The sequence below is a fragment of the Lampetra planeri genome, chromosome 21 (genome assembly GCF_965212315.1).
Source record: "Lampetra planeri chromosome 21, kcLamPlan1.2.h2, whole genome shotgun sequence".
Taxonomy (NCBI): Eukaryota; Metazoa; Chordata; class Hyperoartia; order Petromyzontiformes; family Petromyzontidae; genus Lampetra; species Lampetra planeri.
In genome coordinates this window covers 8,871,810-8,895,246 of record NC_136127.1, presented here as the reverse complement: position 1 = coordinate 8,895,246, position 23,437 = coordinate 8,871,810, and the positions used below count along the sequence as shown (strand labels likewise).

Genomic DNA, 23,437 nt, shown 5'->3' with positions numbered 1-23,437 from the left:
TTAAACAACTTGCTCTTCCTCTTGTAACATTGATCTATCGGGCTTCAATGGGCCTTTAAGCGCCACCAATAGCTCAGCGTGGAGAACATTTTAAAGACCTCCCCATGGAATACACAACACACATCGCCAGAGCATATTTTGCCTGTAGCATGTAAAAAAAAAAGTAAACACTAATATCAAAGGCTCAACGGATGCAGAAATACTGTACTCTGAATCTATGAGTAGTTTTTGCATCAATGATAGATTTTTCCCTTGGCTTTTTAATGCAAGGTACTGATAATATGGTGAGCTCCAAAGACAAACATTTGTGCGGTCTTTATCTCGTGGTGATGGTCTGCTCTGTACATTGTGCTTTGGTATCACAAATCTGTAACAATATAGTAAGTGATCAAAGTGACATATGACAAAGTGTAAGTATAGCTCCGCATTCAACAACCCCCCCCCAAAAGCATTTCCTCGTGTAAAAAAAAATATATACTTGAAAGAGTGACAACCATGAACAATGTTACATGGATAATTATGGCAAGACATCAGCATTAACAGCAAAAGTCAAGCTATCTATAATTAATACATCAGCAAAAAACCTTTGTGAAAGCTAATAAGTAATTTAAACCGTGTTTTAACGTCTCTTTTTTATGACGAGCAAACCTGAACCTTGTATCCAGATATTTTTTGACCATATTCTGTGCAAAAAGCCATACATCTCGTTTTTTAGCACTCGATAGCCGAGTAATGGGGACATTCAGCCATCGCATTACCTGGCTATTGTGCACGGTCTATGAGCATAATTCTAAAGCGTATAATATACGATGTACCCCCCTACCCCCCCCCACTAACTTTACAGCTTTTAATTTAACACCAAGAATGTAAATAATACAAGAGTTCTCAATATTCTGTTAACAAAAAAAGAATGTGCCCGGAAAAATAAATACCTACATTCAATGTGGCATACACGTTTATGACTGTGCAATTACATCACAGTAGCTTGCGGATCATTTTTAAAAGCCACACATTTTCATTTGCACAGTTCGTAATTTTGCACACACGCAAAAAAAGGTCACGCGGGATTTTGCACGTCAGTGATATGCCTAACAATGGTCCCAACTACAAGGAATGGCCAATGTTAATGTCACAGGTTTAATGAGATGCTAAAACCTTTCCATGCTTAACATGCAACAAAAAAACAAGCTCATGGAAGAAGGGTGGAATTTAATTGCACTGGTATCTGCATACATTCTTTTGTTCAATGCCTCAAACGAGCGAGGCAGAACAGATGCTGATATGCATGCTGAAAACAGCGCTCTGTTAATTACCTGCAAGCATCAGCCAAAACAATAAGTTGGACCCCCACTGATAAAAAAACGCACTCCCATACTCCGCTTGCTTTGTTGAGCACTTTATTTTCATTAGCCTAAGCAGCAGGGTTCCATGAGAATGCTGTAAAAAATATCTGTGATTTTACGAGAGCCAATAAAGCTTTGCATGTCACCCTGCCACTTTAAGATGTCAATAACACAACCAATCTTGCTTTGGTGGTGTAAAAAATTATTTTACCGTTTTAGTCGCCTTTTTAGTCACCTCAAAGTGAGAACCAAAAAAATCCCGATTGCGAACCGCATTCGCTTTAATTGCATAGCCTTCACCGTGTGAGGTTGGCTTGGAAACTACATAGACCCCCCCCCTCCATTTCCTGCTGTTTTCTGATCATCGATAATGACCCCCTCCCCACATCTCTCCTCCACACAACCCCCACCCCACACACAACACGCCAAACATTCCTTGCTCATCACCCCCCCCCCCAACTCTCAGCTGCTTACGAATATTTTACATAAAGACTGATGGATGTGCTTTTGCAGACCATATTTAACTTCATAAAAAAAACATATATATAACTGAATTGGTTACAATAACTGTATATTCAAAACACATTGCATGCTGTGGTCGATGGTTTTCTCTTGAATTTTTTTTGAAGTAGACCAATAAACCCCTGCTTAAAGACGCCAGCTTCCAGGACGATAGGGCTACATGCAACAATAAAAAAATTATTCCGAATAAAATGAAGCAACTATTTATTATTTATCATTGCACGTTCCTCTGAGGAGCTCATTTCCCTCCCAGAATGGCATCCGCGGTGCGAAACCTCTAAGTGATAGCAGTGACGCGAAATTGCATATACCACAATTAGCGTTCCATCAGAGAGACGGCGAGATTCGGCTCGCGCAATTTAGTCCCCGCGATTGGAAGGAAGTCGGTGTCTGTTACGTACTAATGAGCAGTTTAGGAACCAATTTTGAATACAGAATGAGAGCAACAATAATTGTTTCACAAATCCTAGAGGTTTCCACCCCCCCCCCCCTCTTGACAATTTAATTATTTTCCCAGGACACGAGAAATTTGTAAAATTAGAGTATCTTCTACTCTGTAGAATATGATCACCACCTTTGGGGCATTTCTGCAAATAAGCATACTTAAAAGACATTTCAGCATTCTCGATTGCGTGTTAACGAGCACAAACATGCAAATAAAAAAAAATCCAACCATTGCAACACGTCTGCCTTACAGATCACAGCTACGTAACCAACAATGCGATTCAGAGAATAAACAATAGCCAAGCATCTCTACTAAAATAATTGAGACTATTCACAAGCAGAAGCTTTGATCGAGAAAATGACAAATCTCATGGAAACCGCTACAAGAGATTAACACGTAGGCTTTCGCGACCAATATCATCCACAATAAAGTTTTATTTGTTAGATCGCTTAAGAGTTTTACACGACAAAAGCAACAAACTAAATGACACCTTGCGTCCACGAAAATGAATTTCAACGTAACCAAACGAACCGCAAATTCGGTTAATAATAAAGCATGCTGAATACACGAGGCTTTAATGAAGCAATGGATTCACTAAGGATTGTGAATTATTATAGTTTTAAATGTTCAATTTGTAATGAGTATTTTGAATATTGAGCCATGATTTATCCACTGCTAGACGGAGGCTTGCCTAAGCCATCACCTATTTGTCTCGCAAAACAAGAATCCATATAGCTCCTATACCCAAGCTTCTGTTGTCAATCCACCCCCCGCAGTGGATGTGTTCCCTTCTGTTGGCTGCAAATCCATCATTAGTCTCGACCACCATTTATAGCGAATGCTCCTGCCCAAGCACACTTTTCTCGAGTAAAAATTACATTGTTTACCTGCATATGCTGTCTATCACATATATTCCCGTTTCTGTCTCTGTAATTCCCAAGCGTGCACCTTTGCACTCATCACGTTTTATTTAATCACAATTGCTTTGTCAATTTCTTTGCACAGAGATAAGTAAAAGCATTCCTTCCTCCGTGTAACCTATGCGATACATCTATGAACTCAGTCTTAGCTAAAGACAATTCACATCACATCAACGTGAATTATGAGAATGATACAATTCATCTTTTGTCTCTGAAGTTATTTTATACAATGCGGTCTGGTTTCCTAATAAATGAAATGGCCTGAAAAACATCGTAAAAAGGATTAAGATTGAGTCACGGTAAAGCATTTTTTTTTCTCAAGTCCAACGTTATCACACAGTTAGGCTGAAATACTACCTAGGTTTTGGCAACAAATCTTTACAAGGTAACACTGAGTAGCAGCGGCCTTTGCATAAAATGACCTTGGCTTCAGATGAAGTGCGAAAGCATCACTTGTCGAGTGCAGTGCAAAGCCACTGTGTAAAAATATTACGCGGGTTACCCATACCACAAAGACCACCAATCTCACGGGGAAAAAGGCAAACCTTCGGGCAATTGACCGAATCGCAAACGTTTGGTCCACCATTCCTTAGAAGATTCCTCGCAGTCGAAAGCGAGACTCTATATTAAGCAATGTGCAATATTTTATACTTCGTACACAATGTGGCTCCTCAATTTTAAATAAATCAGTACGGTACAAGCAAAATATGAATTGCCAATTCATCAAACACACGTAGCGATAATCAGTAATTAACAGCCATCGGCAGCGGCTAATGAACTGAAAAACATCGAGGAAAATAATTTAATTCAAATCGTGTTTGATATTGCAGAGGGACATCTTAAATGTGAGACACAATAGGGACACACATTCCCATAATAAATCATCTAAATACAAAATACCCAGATGATGTACAGCCTTCAGGTTGGCTACATAGATGTGAATGCCTCGGATAAAAACTAAATAGTGTGCCAATTCTACTTTGTATTCGTTATTTCTGACAAAAGCACCGCTATTTTGTAAGGAACCATTATAGTATAAAAAGAGACCGTTGAAATGGACTATGCTTTGTGTTTTATCCAGAAACCAAGAAAGTAATTTAATTTTAAAGTTGTATCACATTATCCATCCTACAATAAAATGCGTTGCGAGAAAATTGCTTTATTCAGGCGTTCTTCACAAACGCCAACAATTACTCTGACATTATTTGCAATGCCATTGCAACCCAAAACATAGCCGAGACAAAGCTTCCACGAAATTTCTGCAGGCAAATGCTTCCCCGGGTGACAAAACCATAAATTGTCAACATAAACCACTTCACTGTAATCTCTCATTGTGCATGCATGGGGCCTGTGCTTGTCACTCTTGGTTTGTGACGGGTTTTTTCCACTGTATTTAAGTTCAATAATTCGAGTTCAGAGTAATTATTAAACGTCAATGTCTATGACAGATGAGCGTTATCCTTTAAACGGAGAAATTGGATTTGATAATTAACACGAAATGTGCTTTCTTGACAGACAAAAAGGTGCTTCCGTGACCATAAACAATGGCGATCTAAAAAGAGGCATCGTACGTGCAGCAACATCGGACTGCAAGGTCTGGAGAGGCTCACTTCCAGGAGTGGATTGGAAAAATAGGCCTTACATCGTGATGTCATGTGACATGCAAGGCATGATGGGAGGACTGAGCTTTGATCAAAATACATTAGTCAATAACACTGCCATACACATTCCTGCGGAGGGAGCTGGTAGGAACGTTGGGTTGCTCGGTCAATGGCCAGGGTCAACGGTGGCGTGGTGTGTTCTGCAAATATGGCCGACTGTGATGGCGGGCACAAGCCGGCGTGAGTAGGTTAAATGTTGAGTTTTATAAGGGCACCACGGGGTGACCAGCCCCTCCCCACCCAGCCCCACCACTCCCACCCAGCCCCTCCCCACCATCCCCTCCCCACCCAGCCCCTCCCCACCCAGCCCGACCCCTGCAATTTTTAGATGCACGACGGACAGACATAATAATCCCCTGTGGGCTGGTGGAACCAGGTGGTTCCTACCAGTAAAATATATATAAAATAGGTGATGTTAGGGCAATTACCCTTTTTCAAAGCACATGACTGTATGTGCTTGAAGGGCGATGGCCTGAATTATCAGCTTTTTTTTTCTTCATTTAAGGCCAAAGTGTTTTTTTATGAAAAAATGTAACTGCTTTGTTAATTGTGCTTGTGCACCACTGCCAACACAGCGTCGCCAAATAATTTGCTTCATTGTTACAACAATTTCCCATTTGCCATGTCTGGAAATAATCGTGTGTGTGTGTGTTTTATTAGCATTACTGAGATACTGGTCATTTACGGAAAGAGTCAAAATTGATTTGTTCACTCCAAGGCAACTCTTCAACAAGCTGATTTCAACTGCATGCTTTTCATTTACACTCACTATTGTGCAATGTGTTCATATACGTATTTAACTTACATTAACACAGTATAAAATACATCAAAGTTGACATTCATAATATATAATGGATATATACAGACAATAGAAAAACTGTGCAAGGACGACCTTCTGATGAAAGATAAAGAGAACAAATCAAGTCCAAGCTTGCTGATGAAAAATATTGATCTTGAATACCAATCATCTGAAAATATTTGACCCTAAAATTTCCAATTTCTTTTACATCTAAATCATGTGGAAATGCTGATATGGCACCACATGCTCTGTACATATGCAGGTTTGGATTATTAACAATTTTCAAAAACAAATAAAAGGTAATGGGTATAATGATAAGCCATAAAATTATATACTACAAACTTAAGTCTCACTGGCTAAAAACTCTAAACACAATGGGTAATGTTTTCTGAGGTAAACTATGACATCACCATGTGTGTGGAATGCAGCAATTAATTTAAATCATTTAACTAGTTTCGTGCCCGAAAAAATGTACACTTTTTTTCAAGGGAAGACCTTTATAATTGCATTTATATACGAGGGGATACATTAATTTATTCATGATGTAGGTGTATGGACATCGTGGACACCATTTGGATGTGGTTGCAGTACCGGCCCTAGAGGGGCTCGGTGAGCGCTGACTGACAGTGCTGGATGGCACCACGCTCTGCGTGCAGTGCCAGCCCCTACAGGATAGGGTGTGGGAGTGACGGCCATGGGGTCACTAAGGGCCATGACACTCTGATTGACCCGAGAGGACACGTGACCGGTAAAGTCTACACAGGGCCCCCAAGTGGGGGCTAGGGGTGGTCACGAGATCCTGGTCGAGGATTCTAGGTGGTCGTGGCTAAGGGCGGAGCCAGCCACGCCACAGAGGATATAAGCCGGGTCCCCGAGAGGGACCGGCTGCTGTTGTTCATCCTGAAGAATCTATGTTCTACGTCCTACAGAGTCACCAACACGTGGACCTGGACCCAAGCTGTGGTCCGGTCCGTTATAGCTCGTTACAGTGCAATTAGTGTAGTTAGCCTGGTGGTCACCACCATAGGTTGTTATCCTGTTGAGGGGCAGCTACCCCGTGTGTTGGTGTTAATAAATGTGTTGCCTTCAAAGAGTACGTCTGCGACTCAGTTCAACTCGCTGCATAGGTATGCGCTATTTTAAAATGTTGTCTGTGAAACCTGCACACACTGGCTTAAGTCTGGGGAATTCTCTGGCAGGATCGTTAATGTTTACTGACAGTAATCAAGGCATCTTGGTAATTCACCATCTAAATTCATCATCTAATTCATCATCTAAAGAATAACAGTTTGTATTTTGAAGTACAACACTACACAAATAGTTCTCAGAAATATTTTGTATTATGACCAACAGATAATGGTGTCAGTGATTTTGATTCAAATTGGCCATGTTGTAATATATAGTTATACAGTATGCAGAATGTTTCAGTCCTTGGTCCATCTGCTATTAAATCAAGGCCTCCTCCATATTGTGTCGGTGATGGGTTTGTTTAACCATACTTCGCCGCACTGGTCAGGGAGGGTTGGTGAAACGGGAATAACCCGTGAAATGGTTCAGAGATCACACACTGTTAATGTTAGCTGTAGAGAAAAATCGAACTCAGGTCACTGGATTCATCACATGCAGGGAAATTAACCGCTGAAACACTAATTTCAGAATCAAAATACAGTAAAACCGTGGATTGCGAGCATAATTCGTTCGGGAAACGTGTTTGTAACCCAAAGCACTCGTATATCAAAGCACTCGTATATCAGTTGTGATCACGTGACGCTCGGCAGACAAAGCGTATACACGTACTACTCGTATTGCAAGACCTCGCTCGTTTATCAAATTAATATTTATTTTAAAAATTTGCTCGTCTTGCAAAACACTCGCAGACCAAGTTACTCGCAATCCAAGGTATTACTGTATTAATTTATACTGGAGGAATTCGATGAGCTATGAAGCTATTTTTTACAGATGTCCATTAGGGGTTGGTCAGAACGTGGCAACAAACAGTACAAAACATGAGCGGAGTGTACAGTATAGGAGAGGTAAGCACGTTACTTACAAAATATAAAAATAAAACGAAAATATGTTTATCTTACTGGGTAAAGCCCACTGAGCTATTAGATTATTTTTCAGAATCCATCTGGCCACAAATTATAGCTCAACGAAGTGGCATATCATGTGGAAATTTATAGTAGCAAAAAATCTAAATATTATCAAGGCATGTTTCTAAGTATGCAGAGAGAAACCGCAGTACCTGGAGAAAAAATACACACTGTCCGTGTGGTAAGAAATACAATGAAACATGTTGTCAAATAGTTCCTGTTTGCCAAGCAGTCTGCATTTGAAATGTACGTGTTAAGAAATTGCGTTTCACATTGGCAGAGTTCGTGATTTGTACACCACATTGGAGAGCGGTATACTTGGCACAAGATAAAAATGGACAATAACGCAAGAGAGGACACTGTACACGAAGGGTTTGAAAAAAAAAAGAGACAAGATCTGCACTCGTTACACGCAAAGTGCTTGCCACAAATGAGCCACAATACCTTGATGATCTCGTCAAGGAGCATAAACCATCATCACGTAAACTCTGGTCATCCCCGCAGAGGCTTTTGGCTAGCCATCGAAAAAAAAACTATCACTGCATCGCACGCTTTCAGATGCGCTTCTGCGGCCAACTGGAATGCTCTTCCTTCCGATATTAAGAAGCCACTGGAGCTATGCACTGTTATATCTAGATTTAAAACTCATTTCTTTAGAAGTGCTTTTTGTTTAGTTTGTCCTTCACGCACACCTCCGATTGGCATGGTTAGCTACGTTACGGTGCGAAAGAAGTTCAACATTCATACCTATATGCACAAAAAGGAGAGGTGCCAAGAGAAATAGTAACCTTTTTCAAGTATGATCATAGCTTCTAAACAAAGCAGCTGTTTGAACATGTTTTTTTAATATAAAATTGGCGAGGGCTTTCAGCGAGTAAACTTTCGGCCCTCACTACATACCATTACCCCATGTTTGTGAAATCCACCTCCCCGACACATCGCGAACAACATTCTACACCGTACCGGTAATGCAAATAGTACGAGCATTACTGAGCAACACACATTGGTATGCCGGATGGCTTGCAACACTGCCATTATAAAAACTGACAAGCGAATATTGAGAAAATGTGCTGTGCCATTTATTTTGAAGCTGCAGTTTATCAACTGTGTTGAAGAAAATTCTCACGTGGGATGAAGCATAACACATTTTCTGTGATGGAATATTAAATTTTAGAAGACATTCTAAAGGCAGCCACATGTACCTGCTCAAAAACAATGTCCAAGATGCCAAAATGTTGTCCAAATTTATTTTTTTGTGTAAATCACTTCTCCCATACAAGTATGCTCTTTACAACTTGCTGACAGGTTTGATTTTCAACAATTATTTTACAATCTGCAGGTTTAAATACTCAGAACTATACAACTTTTTTTTTTTTTTTTACACTCGGGTAGCTGGATACAAGGATAGAATTCAAAGTCAACTATATTTTCAGGTACTTTCTCCAGTCGATATCCTATATTTCTCCCTTTGGGCTAGGTACTCGGTGTTCTAAAAATATATTAGCATATAAACGTTACTTGAGAATTCATTTTTAATTCCCCCTGTATTGGAGGTACAAGAACACACTGTTTTATTGCTGAGCAATGAGCCAGGTTTTCACACTGGAGTGCATGTAAATGCGTTTTACCAACAATTCCCCAAGTACACCAATGAACCACACATAAAAAATATACATCATGCATTGATGATAAAAAAACTAATTGCACTATAAAAAAAATACTCAACACATTCATCAATAATAATAATGTCATAAAGGAACATACATATAATAGGTGATGTTACGGGCAGCTGCCCTTCTTCACAGCAAATGTAAAAAAACAGGATGTTTACTGCCTTCGTATCCATGAAACGTACCTGGACTGTATGGCAAGGTAGATGGTGCGACGAAAAGAAACCAGGTTTGTTTCTGTTTGGTCCAAAATTGTCATCTTTTGTTTCTCTGCAAGCGGAAAGGCAAGGTTGGTATTCACTTCAGGCATCATGGACACACAGTATAAACCATTTTTTTTTATCAACATTTGTTTATCATAAGACGTTTTTGGGTTAGAGCGTGTGAATATGAATGTGTCGTTAAACCTGCCACCACCCGGCACAGCTAAATTAGTAAGGTTTGTCAATTAAACAAAATGTGCCAATTCGTTACTAGTTCAGCACACCGTTGTGTTGGAGAGTAAACCCACAACATCTACAATTAGAGTAACGAATTGGCACGTTCTGTTTACATGACAAAGCTTACTAATTGGCTGTGTCGGGTGGTGGCGTGTTTAACGACACATTTATATTGACGCGATCTAACCCACAAACCTCTATCATGGATAATATTGGTCGCGAAAGCCTAAGTGTTAAACATTTGTTAAGATACACGCTTCTTGCGATTTCAAAAACAGGTGCTCAAATCAATTCGAAGTCCTTCTGTGCTCATATGAGCACCGAGGCAAAATTGCACATACCTATGGTGGGGATGAATATATCCATAGGATACCCACTATTAACTTCCCCACAAAGTGGTACTCAATTCGACTCCAGAGAGATGATGGGCTAAGTCAACCCGCGATCAAGGTTTAAACTCGCAACCTTCCGAGCCACCTGGCCGGATTCCCAGGTTGCTCTCAGCAGCAGTGGTAATTTGCAAGGTCGGTTACAATCAAACAAGGCAACTGGCTGCTGTGAGTGCAAGTGTCTTGTTCACTCACCTGCTTCCTCTTCATCCTCTTCTTCATCGTCGCTGTCACTACCTTCCCCCTCCCCGCTCTCGCCTTCCCCGCTGCTGCCTTCATCCAATATTTCTGTGGAGTGATTCAATGAAGCGAGTACATTACAGTATGTGCACATCGTCTAAAGCAGTTGTTTCTCAAACTTGTTTGGGCCGCGGGCCGCTCAGCCGATGCAAACATTTCCACGGACCACATGAACCAGAGCCAGCCCACCACCCCTGGTGACAAAACGCATTCACTTCTCTCTCTAAACGCCAGTAATACAAAATGATTAATATTACCGGAATATAACAAAAAAACGTCTACTTTTTTTTTTAGGGTTGGCATTTAGATCATACTAGCGGGAAGTACCCGGCATTGCCCGGGGGAAAAATATATTTCAAAACTTCTCTTAAAAACATAACATATACATACACAAATACTAAGCTATTGTGAAAGCCCGGCGTGCCGTTTTTCTGTCCATTTGTCCATCAACAAAATTAGAAGAGGGTTGCAGAAGTCCAAAAAGTTAGAAATGGGCGGTAAATAGTTGATCTAAAAGGTTTCCGAAAAATGTCGACCCCCTCAAAACATATTTTTACCCCCGCATAGGCATATATACCTACACACCCTACATACAAGAGAGTGAGTAGTATCTACTGACTATAGTAGTAACTAACTCTTTAGTAGTAACTTCTGACTCAATAGCAGTATCTGCTGACTCTATAATCATATCTACTGACCCTGCAGCAGTATATAACGACTATAGTGGTATCTACAGACTGTAGCATCATATACCGACTCTATAGTAGTATCTACTGACTATAGTCCTAACTACTAATTCTATAGTATTTGCTGACTCTATAGCAGTATCTGCTTACTCTAAAGCAGTATATGCTTACTCTACAGTAGCAGCTACCGACTCTGCAGTAGCAGCTACCGACTCTGCAGTAGTATCTACTTACTCTGCAGTAGTATCTACCTACTCTACAGTAGTATCTACCTACTCTATAGCCGTATCTACCTACTCTATAGCTGTATCTACCGACTCTATAATAGTATCTATCGACTCTATAGCAGTTAAGTACTAACTTAACAGAGTGCCGTGGTGAGGCCTAGTCCCGTACAGAGCCCCCGGCCTCGCCTAGCTTGCCCAGCTGGCCGAGGTGGCGCATTGGCCGGCTGGGGCTAGGCCGCTACCCCCCCCCACCAAGATGGTTAAGGGTCGTTTAATCAGGGTAGTTTACCTAACTTCATATTTTTTTATGAAATACCATGATTAAAATATGAACTAATGTGCAAAACAAAAGGTATAAACGTCATGAATTCCAAATCAACCTGCATTTGCATCACACCCCCGCAGACCACCGGTAGTGCCGGGGGACAACACTTTGAGAGCCACTGGGTTAAATTAGCCACACAGCAACAATTGTAGCGGTGACATGGCCCAACAGTCGTGTGGGTGTATTAGTCATGAAATAGAAACCATCGGCTTCACAGCGGGCGTTAAAGAACCCATGATGTTCTTCGCAAGAGTAGGCCCCATTCCAAATTTGGCAAATTAGAAAAATAGCCGGCAAAATAAAACAATGAGAATTATACAAAGCAATTATCGCCCTAAATTAGAAGACTGCAAAGCTTGGGCAATTGTTGGCGCCGGTTCTGGCTGCCAACAGGCCAAACTGTGGTTTACCGTGCACAGCACTGTGGGATGCAATTTTTGTGCAGAACGCGATATAAAATAACAATACGGAATCACCAAATCGCAAAAGGTGCAATGAACATCCACAATCAATGGAGAAAACAAATCTCTTAATAAAAAAAAGGTTCATGGGATTTATACAAAATAAACCGGTCAATTAAGGTGATTAAAAATAGAAACTTAAAAACATATATCAATAGAATTAATTCTGTATAAATAATTAATTATACCAGTTTGTTTTTACGACAAAGACAATTATTTAGGAATGCTTTCAATCTTGTAATAATATCGAATATATTAAAACCCAAGTGCATTCAATAAACGCTGGAGGTTGCATGTCTCCAAACACATTAAAGTAAATATGTAGGGGGAAAAGATGGAAAAACTTCAGAGGATTGCATTACCTTTCTTGATGGCTTTGTATTTTTCTTCATTGTTCAAAAAATCTGGATCCAGCTTGAAAATATCTGCAATGACACCAATATGCAAAAAAGCAAGTTAAGGTCAAAGTCATAATTATTCATCTGAAAACTCTTGGGTATATGTCATACAAGATTAATTGACTCACCTTCCAAACAAGCCTAAAATTAACCAAATAAGTGGCAAGTGATGACCAAACAAATTAGGAAGAATATTATAGTTGGGTGGAAACTAATTACATTTTAACTGGAAGAGAAAAATACTTTTTTTTTAATTCAGTCATCTCCATACCAATTTTGTACCAAAACTCACACAAATAATACAATATCACAAATAAGTGCTACAATGATCAAGGTCTGCATATTGCCACATACTCTATCAAAACACGATATTCCATAGCAAGTTGGTTTACATGCACACAACTCTTCAGGCTAGAGCTCTGTGTACACCTGAAGCAAGGAATACCTTAAAAATCAGTTAATTGTACCTAATTTCCATAATTACCTTCTAAGGGACTCTCAAAAGCCATCATTTTCATAATTAGCCTTATTGGAATACAATTAAAGTCATTAAAACTTAAATTATTTCCCCGCTTGATGTTCTTATAATGAAATTCTGTGGTATGCAATCAACACTTTAAATCAGTCCAGCGAAAAATGTCTTTAAACTCAAGTTAAATTAAAATACTGCAACACGTGCAGTCAGAATACGTTAAAAAACAATCTTTATTTTAAACCAAGATAATGATTTTTTTAATTACCTAATGACTATAGCAATTGGGCAATGCCAAATCTGCCTACAGCAGCAATAGTGAAAACACGTTTTGTTACTTTTGAGTGAATCGTGGCTTTCTATCATTTTACACACTTTGTCTTTTTCTAAAGCCTGGTTTCGCTTTTCATGAACGATGATGTCGGTGTGCATAAAACAGATACACCAAAGTCAAACAAGCATCTCGCCTAGTTAAAACAAAGGAAGTTTCTGATCCCCGATAGTAAATATTCCTGATCAACCGTCTCCTTCCATAGCTCAAAAGGATGTGGGCGGCTTGACAAAGCTGTATCCAGGATGATTACTCCATGCAAGATCTAAGCTCTAGTGCTAAACATGGTTGGCCTTATGAGGAAGAACACTTTAGGCCCTACATACAACACTAGAGAATAAACCAAATCAGCATAAATGTATTTTATGTCATATCTTGCAAATTACGCAAAGTTGAGGCTGTTAATTGTTAGCTGGAAGGACTGTGAATGAAAGATGAAAAAAACACCACTGAAACCACTGTCAATCACAAATCAATTGTGGAACACAATGCATTGCGAGAGTAGTTACCGTAGAGTAACTAAGCCTCCCTGACGCCTGCCATTTCTGTGCAGCGTGGAGATACCGATAACAACAAGGCAGCATTGTTTTGCACGCGGTTCAGTTTTTAATCTTTGGAACCAGAATTTTATATTTACAAATAGCTTTTCATTTTTTTAAGGGATCCTGAAAAAAAAACTCGTTATACGCGACACAAGGGATATCTGCCCATATTACTCCCAGGGACAAGCTGCGACACTTCCTGGCGCTTCCGCAAAAGGGGCCACCAAACCTCCCACCCACGGACAAGTGCTCACTTAAAAGGTCTTCGGAGTTGTAGTCATCCTCCAGCGGCAGCATGTGCGTGAACTGGTCATCCTCTTCCACAAGGTCCAGGCCTTCAGGGATCACTGGGTGGTCCTTGAAGCCATCCTTGCGGATGGCGAACATCACCTCAATCATGTACTGCACGCGCTTGTCGATCTGGGACTCGTGCAGAATGTTCCGCAGCCTCTCAAAGATCGCTGCAGAGCGAGAAGTACGACAGATATTATTAACAGGGGTCTGTGACGGCGGCGTACGCGTGCAGGCTCCCATGATGCAACCATGCAATTTGTTAATACTGTAGGTAAAGGTACGGAAAAATAGTTCACATGTGTGAAGGTGTAGAGATGCCATATTTAAAATGTAGTCTATTTTTTTCAGTGAGAGATGGAAACAAAATAGTGTAGACACCCACGTATTTTCACATCCTAAACAAACAAGGAATTTTGTCTCAATTTACATCCATCTCTCAAGTCGCGCTAAAATTTGAAGAAAACATGCAGAAGCTTTGACAATGTAGAGATGTGTCCAGAGTGCGGCAAGAGTCAGAAGAAACCATGGCAATTGCAGGACCATGCTGTGTATATTGTGGTTTGTCGTGTGCAGGGCATAGATGGCCTCGACATTGACCCTTGAGGTCAATATCAACGGACCTCGTGCCAATTGACTTGTTTCTGTGGGGCATACTACAGTGACTTTGGCTGTAATGGTTCCACCTGAAGACGGACGCTTGTGTTGCCTCCGAAACGTCGTGATTTAATTTAGTTGTTTTCATTTATTTTATTTTACTTTTTACCTACGTGACTTTACCGAAAAAAACAAAGGGTATGAATCCTTGCAGTCAAGAAGGCTTCAAATCTAGAATCATTTTAAGTAGGTCGTCCACACGACTACAAAACAAATAAATATTAATATACCAAGTTCGGTGCGTTAATACAATGCAATTCACATTTATATGACGTTTAAAATGCAACCGCATCTCCGGACAATTAATAGGAAAATAAATTAGTCTCAAAGCTTGACCTGCCTGTCCGAGGGCACCGTCTAATATCTAATATCACTGTAATACACCATGAGGAATGTTCCAGCATCCTGTGTGAAACGGACTGAAACATGTCCAAGCACATGGCGCACGGTTCAAGCATCTGCTCTAATTTACCGTACAGATGGCACCGCAACTATTGCCGCACCCTGCACAATATACCGCAACATTAATTTAATGCATTTCAAAACAGGTTAATTGTACTGTGTTCCTTCACAATTAGTACATGGAGAATTTTTTTACATATGAGCCATTCACAAATAAAAGATGAATAAGTACACGCTAAGAGCTTATAAAATGTCCAATGACCATCAAAATGAAGGTACAATAGCACTCCCTAGTGGAGTATGTCTAAAACTGCAAGATTTAATTAAATGGTGTGTATTAAAGAGAATGTCAATTAAAGCAATTTGTCACTACATGCTTGTGTTGTGAGATTTTACAAATTACCCCAAGCAAAAATGCGAAAAGGTAAAAGCATGCATACACGCATGACATTTGAAAAATTACCTTTTCACATGATTCTGCTGTTTAAAATGTTGGAAATGCCAGGAGGAGGGGGTGTGCCTGGTGTTTGGCATTGTTTATTGAACCATCCGACATTGGATCCGCAAAAAATGAAATTAGGCCCATTAATTCTTAATTTCACACAATACAAAAATCAATACATTGCAATAGTTAGTTGGCTTTGAACCGAATTTCAGCCGAGCGAGCCAAAATATATATTTTCTACAACGCTTTTGCGTAAAACAATCGATGTACATCGTAAAATAAGTTAGTTACCAACTATTTAAATAAGTAATTAAAACTGAAGTACTGCCAAGGGGCATTTTTGTGGCACCAGGATAATGAATCAACCCAATACAATTTCCCAACATTAATTAAATTTAGTTTATTCCTGGTACTCGAACAGCACCGGATGCCTTGTTGATGCCACCGTGTGTGCGTACTAACCGTTGATTCCCCGCGGTGAGACCTCTGTGAGCTTGAGACCACACTCCTTGAGGAAGCCAACAGCCACCTCCACGCTGTCATCCGTCGGCCGCTCTAGCAGCAGAGTGAGAATCTCCAGGGACAGCACTTCGTGCGCCTGTGGAACGAGAGCACGCACGCATGCAGTCACTCATGGGCATCACGATGCCAATTAGCAGCAGAAACATGGGAATTAGTGTGACGTTAACAGAGAATGGTACGAGTTAGCGCTGCGGACAATTTGTGCCTAATGCAGATCGCTTAGGTTCTTCTTGTATTTATTCTCACTGATTATTTTATTATGTTTTATTTTTATTATTTCCCTTCTACTGACTTTACCGAAAGAACCAAGAATATGAATCCCTGCAGGCACGAAAGCTTTAAATCGAAAGTTTGAAAAATGTTTGCTTTTTGTTGATGTGGTGATATTATAACTGGCAACTCCTAATAAATGTTAACGTTGATGAGCACTCCCTGTGCATTTGAGCTGGACACATGGCCAGAGTGGAGCTTGACGTCGGTGTGACGTGCGAAACGCCTCAACGCTGTGGGACACGGGTGACGTCATCGCACAGATCCGAACACGGAGACTTGCCGCCCGTACGCCAGCCAGCCAGCAGTTCAGAAGGGTGGTAAAACTTTTTTTCTAGTATAGTATGAAATGTAGCGGCAGTGTATACAGTTATCATTGTAATATTAGCAGCGGGTACAATAGATATGTTGACATTTAATTATAGTTTCATATAATTTTAGATTTCAAAAGTCGGAATAAAAAAGTGAATGAGTACGCATGTGCATTAAATTACATTTTAATTACAAAATGAACCTCCTGTTCAATTGTTATCTTATATTGTATTCATAACCATTCCATACCTTATTAAAAAATGTAAACAGAGAACTATTTATATAAAATATCTAAAATTCAGCTAGCCAAAGCGCTAATTTATTATGGGGGTGTTTTTATTAGATAATACAATTGCGCTTCATTGCCATTAAAACTACTACACCAGGTAATATTTCAACAGTGCAGCTCATGCCAATGTTCAAACTTAAAACAATCTTTGTTTAAACATTGGTGTGACGGTGTAATGTTTTTAAAGCATGCTGCTCTGAGTCATGAGGTTCACAATAAAATGCTCACCTTAAAATTAATTTTAACAATACCCATCCATCCCTTATGCTCTCAATAACAGATTGGGTGCATCTAATGTAATAAGTCAATATTGAATTAAAAATAACAAAGTACATACCACATTCTGGTTCACAAGGTGAGCAACGTACTTGCTTGTCGACAGGCAGAGTGGCTGTAAAAATAAGCAGAAACAGCCAGTTAGTGGAGAATATATTTCATTTCACTCTCCATCATAAATTAGAATGACCTTCATACCCATGTATTATACAGCATTGGCAAAATTCCTAGTGCTAGAAGATTCCAGTAAAACAATGTATTATTCAATACCGTACAAAACCATGATTCATTTACCATAGTGCACATTATACAAATGAAACGAACCACAGCAGAGGTTTATGTAAATATCACAATGGCTATTCTGCCAGACTAACAAAAATGATAAAAGTAAATGGTTAAGAGTGAAAACAACCTTATTTACCAAGGTCAAGGAAAGATGACTACAGAAATTTGGACATGTTCCGAGACTGGTCTGAAACCCACACTTGGTGAAGTGGAAAGAAAGAATAGTGGGGGTTCAAATGTCGAGAAAAAGGATTAAGATTGCATAAAGCAGAATTACTGGCTCAAGAGAACAATGGCAAAAAGTAGTTTTTATTCCCCATTGTAGCGAATAAACTGACAGAATGAACAAATTAAGACAATGAAAATAACACAGCTATGAAGGACTTTGGCAGTTTTCAAATCTGCACGGATGATCATACCACACACGATCACGTGACTCTGCTTCTCAGGAATAATTTGTTTGCAGAGACTCTCAATTCCATGCAGAATTGACATGCAATGACCTAGGCTCAAGTCAACATTCACATCCGATCCCTGGCCTGGGGAACGGCTTGCCTTGTCGTTACGACGGTATCCCTTGCGAAAGTTGAGTATGAGACGCCGAAGAATGAGCTCGCCAATCTGCGGGAACTTGGAGTTGATGATGGCGGTGAGCGCAGAGTAGACGTGTGTGAATGTTGGGGAGGCCATCTGCGCTTGGATCATGGAGCGTGACAGCAAACCACTGCAGGAGAGACAAAATAGGTGATGAAACCGTGTGCTCTCACCCACACAATCCCAAGTGTCGATTCATTTATCCCACAATAGGAGACAATCTACAATTACTGTGGTGGATGTACTGTACATTTAGTGGCACACGAACGTACATGTACCTTGGGTTTGTTAAAAAAATGCACCTGCTTTTTAAAAATACGTGGCAAAGGACAGTTTAGGCATCCAGAAGAAATGCATCACCTTAATATTACCCAAGCAAAAACAAAATCCGATTACAGAAACATTGAAATGAAACCAAACCTCTTAATTCACAATGGTCATAGCCCTAAATCAATCCAATTAGGATGACAGAGCAGGCACATGTTCTATATACTTGTTTTATTAGTATTCTTGCGATGCTTGTTTTGGAACCTATCCACTGCACATCATCATACTTCAAATGACGATCACATGTACCCCAATATGTACACACGAAAACTCGACAGAATTACTTAAAGATGCAAGGATAACAAATAGTTGAGAACCATATCATGACTTTATGATTTATGGATACTGCACGCAAAAAAGTTAATGTACGTTAAGGGAACAAAAGTGTAAAAAGTTTTTTTTATATACATATAAAACTTCATGATGTTTCAAAGACATGTTTGTAAAAAAAACTGAAGATTCAAGGCTAAAGGGCAAGAGTTCTTACCGTCCCCGAACAACGTTCTCTTGCAACAGCTCCTTGATGATGTTGAAGATGTTTGAAACGTTTACTTTGTTGATCAAGCCATTTATTGATTTCTTCAGAGCTTCCCAGCTCATTCGCTGATACGCCAAACTTGGATGGACATAAACGGGAATACCACGTTAGTAAAACGCAACACAAATTACATACTGCCATATCATCGGTGACTATAAATCACAAAACGTCTTACCAAAAAAGCCTGCTTATTTTTGTGTTTTATTTTACTGGATGAATGAAGAATTAAATGTGAAGCCAAGCATTCGTTTCGAGCAGCCATGGTTGGCTAAGGGAGGAGGGTAGGCATGGAATTGGAGCTGTGATGGCATAAACAACCCCCACCACAAGCGCATGGTTAGTGAGAGACAAGAGAGATGAGACAGGCAGAGACGGAGGAAGAGATTGAGGGAGACGGTGACAGAAATGCATATAAACAAGACAGAGGGAGAAAGAAAGACACTCAGACAGTGGTAGACAGTAACAGACACACCGTGAGACAGAAAGAGACACAGAGGGACAAAGATAGGGAGACAGACGAAAGGGGATGGACAGGATGATACTTTTCATCTTCTTGGTTCTTTCGGTAAAGTCACGTAGAATGGAAATAATAAAATAATAAAATAAAACTTAATAAAATAATATAAGACATTATTTTACTATTTCCATTCTACGTGACTTTACCGAAAGAACCAAGAAGATGAATCCCTGCAGTCACGAAAGCTTTAAATCGAAAGATACTTTTCAGTTTAGAGAATACATTAAAACAATACGACTCAGCTTAGAATTCTGATTTGCCGAAGGAAAATAATCAAGTGCTATTTGGTCCTACCGCAACTTACAATAGAAAACACAAATAGTGCACGCTGCATCAAAGCAGTATGCAGTGTTAAAACAAAATCATCAATCCTCATGTGATACTCTTAGTTCTTTCGGTGAAGTCACGTAGGTAAAAAATGAAATTAAAATTAATACAAATAAAACAATAAAAATCACGACGTTTTGGAGGCAACACAAGCTGTTTTATTTTTATTAATTTTTATTTAATTTTTTACCTACGTGACTTTACCGAAAGAACTAAGAGTATGAATCCTTGCAGTCACGAAAGCTTCAAATCTAGATCCTCATGTAATAGTGCGTACCTGCTCTTGTCTGCAATTTGCTCTTGCATCATGCGCAGCCTTGCAGGAGGAATGTATGCTCCCCCTGAGCGTGTCAGGATGGGATCCACTTCATCCTTCTTTTTCTTAGTTGGTGGTTCCTCTCCACCTGCTACCTCCCCGTCTGGCTCAATTCGTCCCCGCACACTCTCCGCTGCGTTTGCATCTCCCAACTCACGCCCTCTCTCGGCCTCATCCTGGGTAGGGGATTTTACTCGCTTCCTCCGCTCAACATCACGGTCTCTTCCTCCTCTGTCCCTGTATCTGTCCCTGCCGCCATCTCTGTATCTGCCCTCGTCCTCAATCATATTCCTATTTCTGTCCCTATCTCTGTATCTGCCCTCGTCATCATCCAAGTCTCTGTGTCTGTCCCGATCTCTGTCCTTGTTCCTGAATCCATCTCTTTCTCCATATCTGTCCTCATCGTCATGTCTATCTCTGTCTCTGTACCTTTCATCATCCCTCTCTCGGTCTCGATTCCTGCCACGGTCCTTCTCTCTATCCCGGTCTCTACCTCCATCTCTACCTCCATCTCTATCCCTGTCCCTCACTCCATGTTCCCCATCTCTGTCTCTCTCCCCATCTCTCATCTCATTCTCATCCACACCACTATCCCCACCACTATCTCTGTACCTGTCCCGGTCTCTCTCTCGGTCCCCATCTTTTTCCTTACCCCCACGTCTATGTCTTTTCCTGTCCTTGCCCTTATCTCTTTCTATGCTTCTGACATTGTCCCCTTCCTCATTCATGTCTCCATCCTCATTCCTATCCTTGTTTCTCTTCCCACTGCCATTTTTGTCACTGCTATTTTCTTTTCCCCGATCCACATCCATATCACTATCCTCGTCTTTATCATTGCTTCTCTCCCTGCGATGATCTCGGTCCCCTTTCCTGTTTCTGCCTCCTTCCCTCTTTCTGTACCTGTCTGCCACACCTTCCTGACCTCTGCTATTGCTGCCATTCTTATCTTGGTCACTGGTTCCATCCCCATCATTCGCCTTGTCTAAATGCGTATCCTTGTGTTTGTCCTTGGTGCCGTCCCTATCTTTGTGCTTGCTTCCATCATCATCAATGTCTCTTTCCCTACTCTTATCCAGCTCTCCATCCTCACTCGTACTACTGCTCTGGTCACTGTCACTGGATTCATCATGCTTTATATCTCTTTCCTTGCGTTTGTCCTTGGTCTTGTCACTGCTATTGTCATCCTTTGCTCTGCTGCTCCTCCTACCCTCTTCTCTGTCATCGCTCCTGTCCCCACTCCGGTCGTTTTCCTTTTCATGATCCTTGTCACGGTCACGACTTCGTTCTCTGTAAAAGATGCACATGGGCTTCGAATTAATGATCATACGATATGATTTACTTCCATACTAGTCTTACCAAAGACAATATATTTTATGTTTGGAATATTAAAGTGAGAATCTGTATGCATTTTATATTGCATTGCTTGTTAAATGCAAAACGTTTATGTGTAACTATGACAGTAACGTGAACGAACATGTCATACTGTATCCCATTCAAAGGCTTTAACACCAATATACGGATACTGTACATTGATGTCATACATGTATCGGCAACAGGTTGGATTTCTAATAATGGGGTATACGTGGAGTAGAAAACAGAACGCACACTTAATGTTCTAGAGTTGAGGTGGTAGAAGGGTGTAAAGAAATTAATGAATAGTACTTAATTTTCATATGCAAAACAAACATTTCCATACAGGGTGAACAATTCATAGATACCCCACTAAATAGGTAGTAATTAAACTTACTATTTAAAAGTATCGACATGTCTCCCACCAACATAAACACAAGCATTAAATATGCTAGCGCTATCTTCTGTGAGGAATGGAACCATCGCCTTCATGACATTCAAACATTTGTTTGACAATAAAGTAAAAGGGGTAATCATAAATCCGTGGAATATCTACAGATGGCTCACTTCATACAACACATGTCAGGAGCGTTCACGCACGTGCGTATGAGCGCATTTTGATGCCAAGCCTTTAGTACCTAGAAGTTCGACACTTAAGTTTCCCGACAAGCCGGTGTTTACGTGTCCTTATAATTAGAAGGAAAAAAACGTGCAATGGATATTAAGATAGTCACGATACACGCAACTGCACGGTTTGATAAAATGGGCGCAAAAGACAAACTTACACCACCACACTACTATACTTCGATATCGTAGCACTGGGCGATTTACAAACGGTTCACCAAGGGCTCTATCGTACTCTGAACGTGGCTGCGAACACCATAAACACACTAAGTGGGCTATTATAGTTGATTACATTACGTCAATCGCAACAACAAAGGGGAAATGTGAGGGGTTTTTTTTTTACCACACCCATCCTCGCCTAGTGCCCCCCCTACGGGAAGTGAAGGGAAGCCGGTACGTAAGCTAGGCAAGGCAGGCTTTCCGTGGGGTGGGCCCAGTGCGCTCACAACCCAACGATTTAAAACGAATATTTAAAGCAACCGATACTTACTTGGACGACATTACGGGCTGCGTCACAGTGAACTATCCCCCTCCAACAATCTTTAAAAATTAAAAAGGAAACTCGCTAAAAGCAACGGAGTTCTGAATTCAAAGAGCCACGTTCTGGCGCGATGTGGAGCCTAGGCCGTGCGTGGATGGGGCAGCGTCGAAGTTGGAGGAGGGGGCGGGGGGTTCCCGCAAGGGACGGCGGCGATTTTTTCCGGAGATTGATCGAATTTTCTGAGCCCCGACACAGGCAGTCCCCTGGTTACGGAAGGGTTAGGGGCCGTCCATAAATGACTTCACGCAATTTTGGCCGATTTTTGACTCTCCCCCTTCCCCCCTCGTCACGCGGCGTCACAAAAAGTCAGACCCCCCCCCCCCCGTCAAATATGACGTCACAAAGCTCTGTGCCCCCCCTAAAAAAAACATATTTCCATTTTGAAAATAAAATATGCTTCAAATCACTTTAAACTATTGTCATTGTAGTGCATATCTAATGTGGCGCTGCACTCTGATGTTGTAGGAGAAAACACGTATTAAAAAGGTGGCTTTGGAAAGCAAAAATTTAGCATAAAATGCACTTGAAAATATTTAACGTCTAACTAAAACTGCAGATGTTCATAATATTGTAATGAAATTCTCTTATAA

The 23,437-nt window shown here is 40.5% G+C and overlaps 1 protein-coding gene across 2 annotated transcripts in view; it reads right to left on the bottom strand.

The window, feature by feature from the left end:
• Window positions 1-23,152, bottom strand: part of CWC22 (CWC22 spliceosome associated protein) — a 97,815-nt gene extending 74,663 nt beyond the window's left edge. For both annotated transcript variants that reach the window (XM_078603944.1, XM_078603945.1), the window contains exons 1-10: window positions 22,797-23,152; window positions 20,294-21,619; window positions 19,122-19,250; window positions 18,269-18,437; window positions 17,490-17,543; window positions 16,222-16,357; window positions 14,219-14,425; window positions 12,584-12,646; window positions 10,478-10,570; window positions 9,639-9,723 (exon numbers count right to left, since the gene is read on the bottom strand). In XM_078603944.1, the coding sequence (XP_078460070.1) occupies window positions 9,639-9,723; window positions 10,478-10,570; window positions 12,584-12,646; window positions 14,219-14,425; window positions 16,222-16,357; window positions 17,490-17,543; window positions 18,269-18,437; window positions 19,122-19,250; window positions 20,294-21,619; window positions 22,797-22,807 (2,273 nt within the window). In that variant the 5' untranslated portion in view covers window positions 22,808-23,152. The remainder of the gene's footprint in view (window positions 1-9,638; window positions 9,724-10,477; window positions 10,571-12,583; window positions 12,647-14,218; window positions 14,426-16,221; window positions 16,358-17,489; window positions 17,544-18,268; window positions 18,438-19,121; window positions 19,251-20,293; window positions 21,620-22,796) is intronic.
• Between the last annotated feature and the right edge of the window lie 285 nt (window positions 23,153-23,437).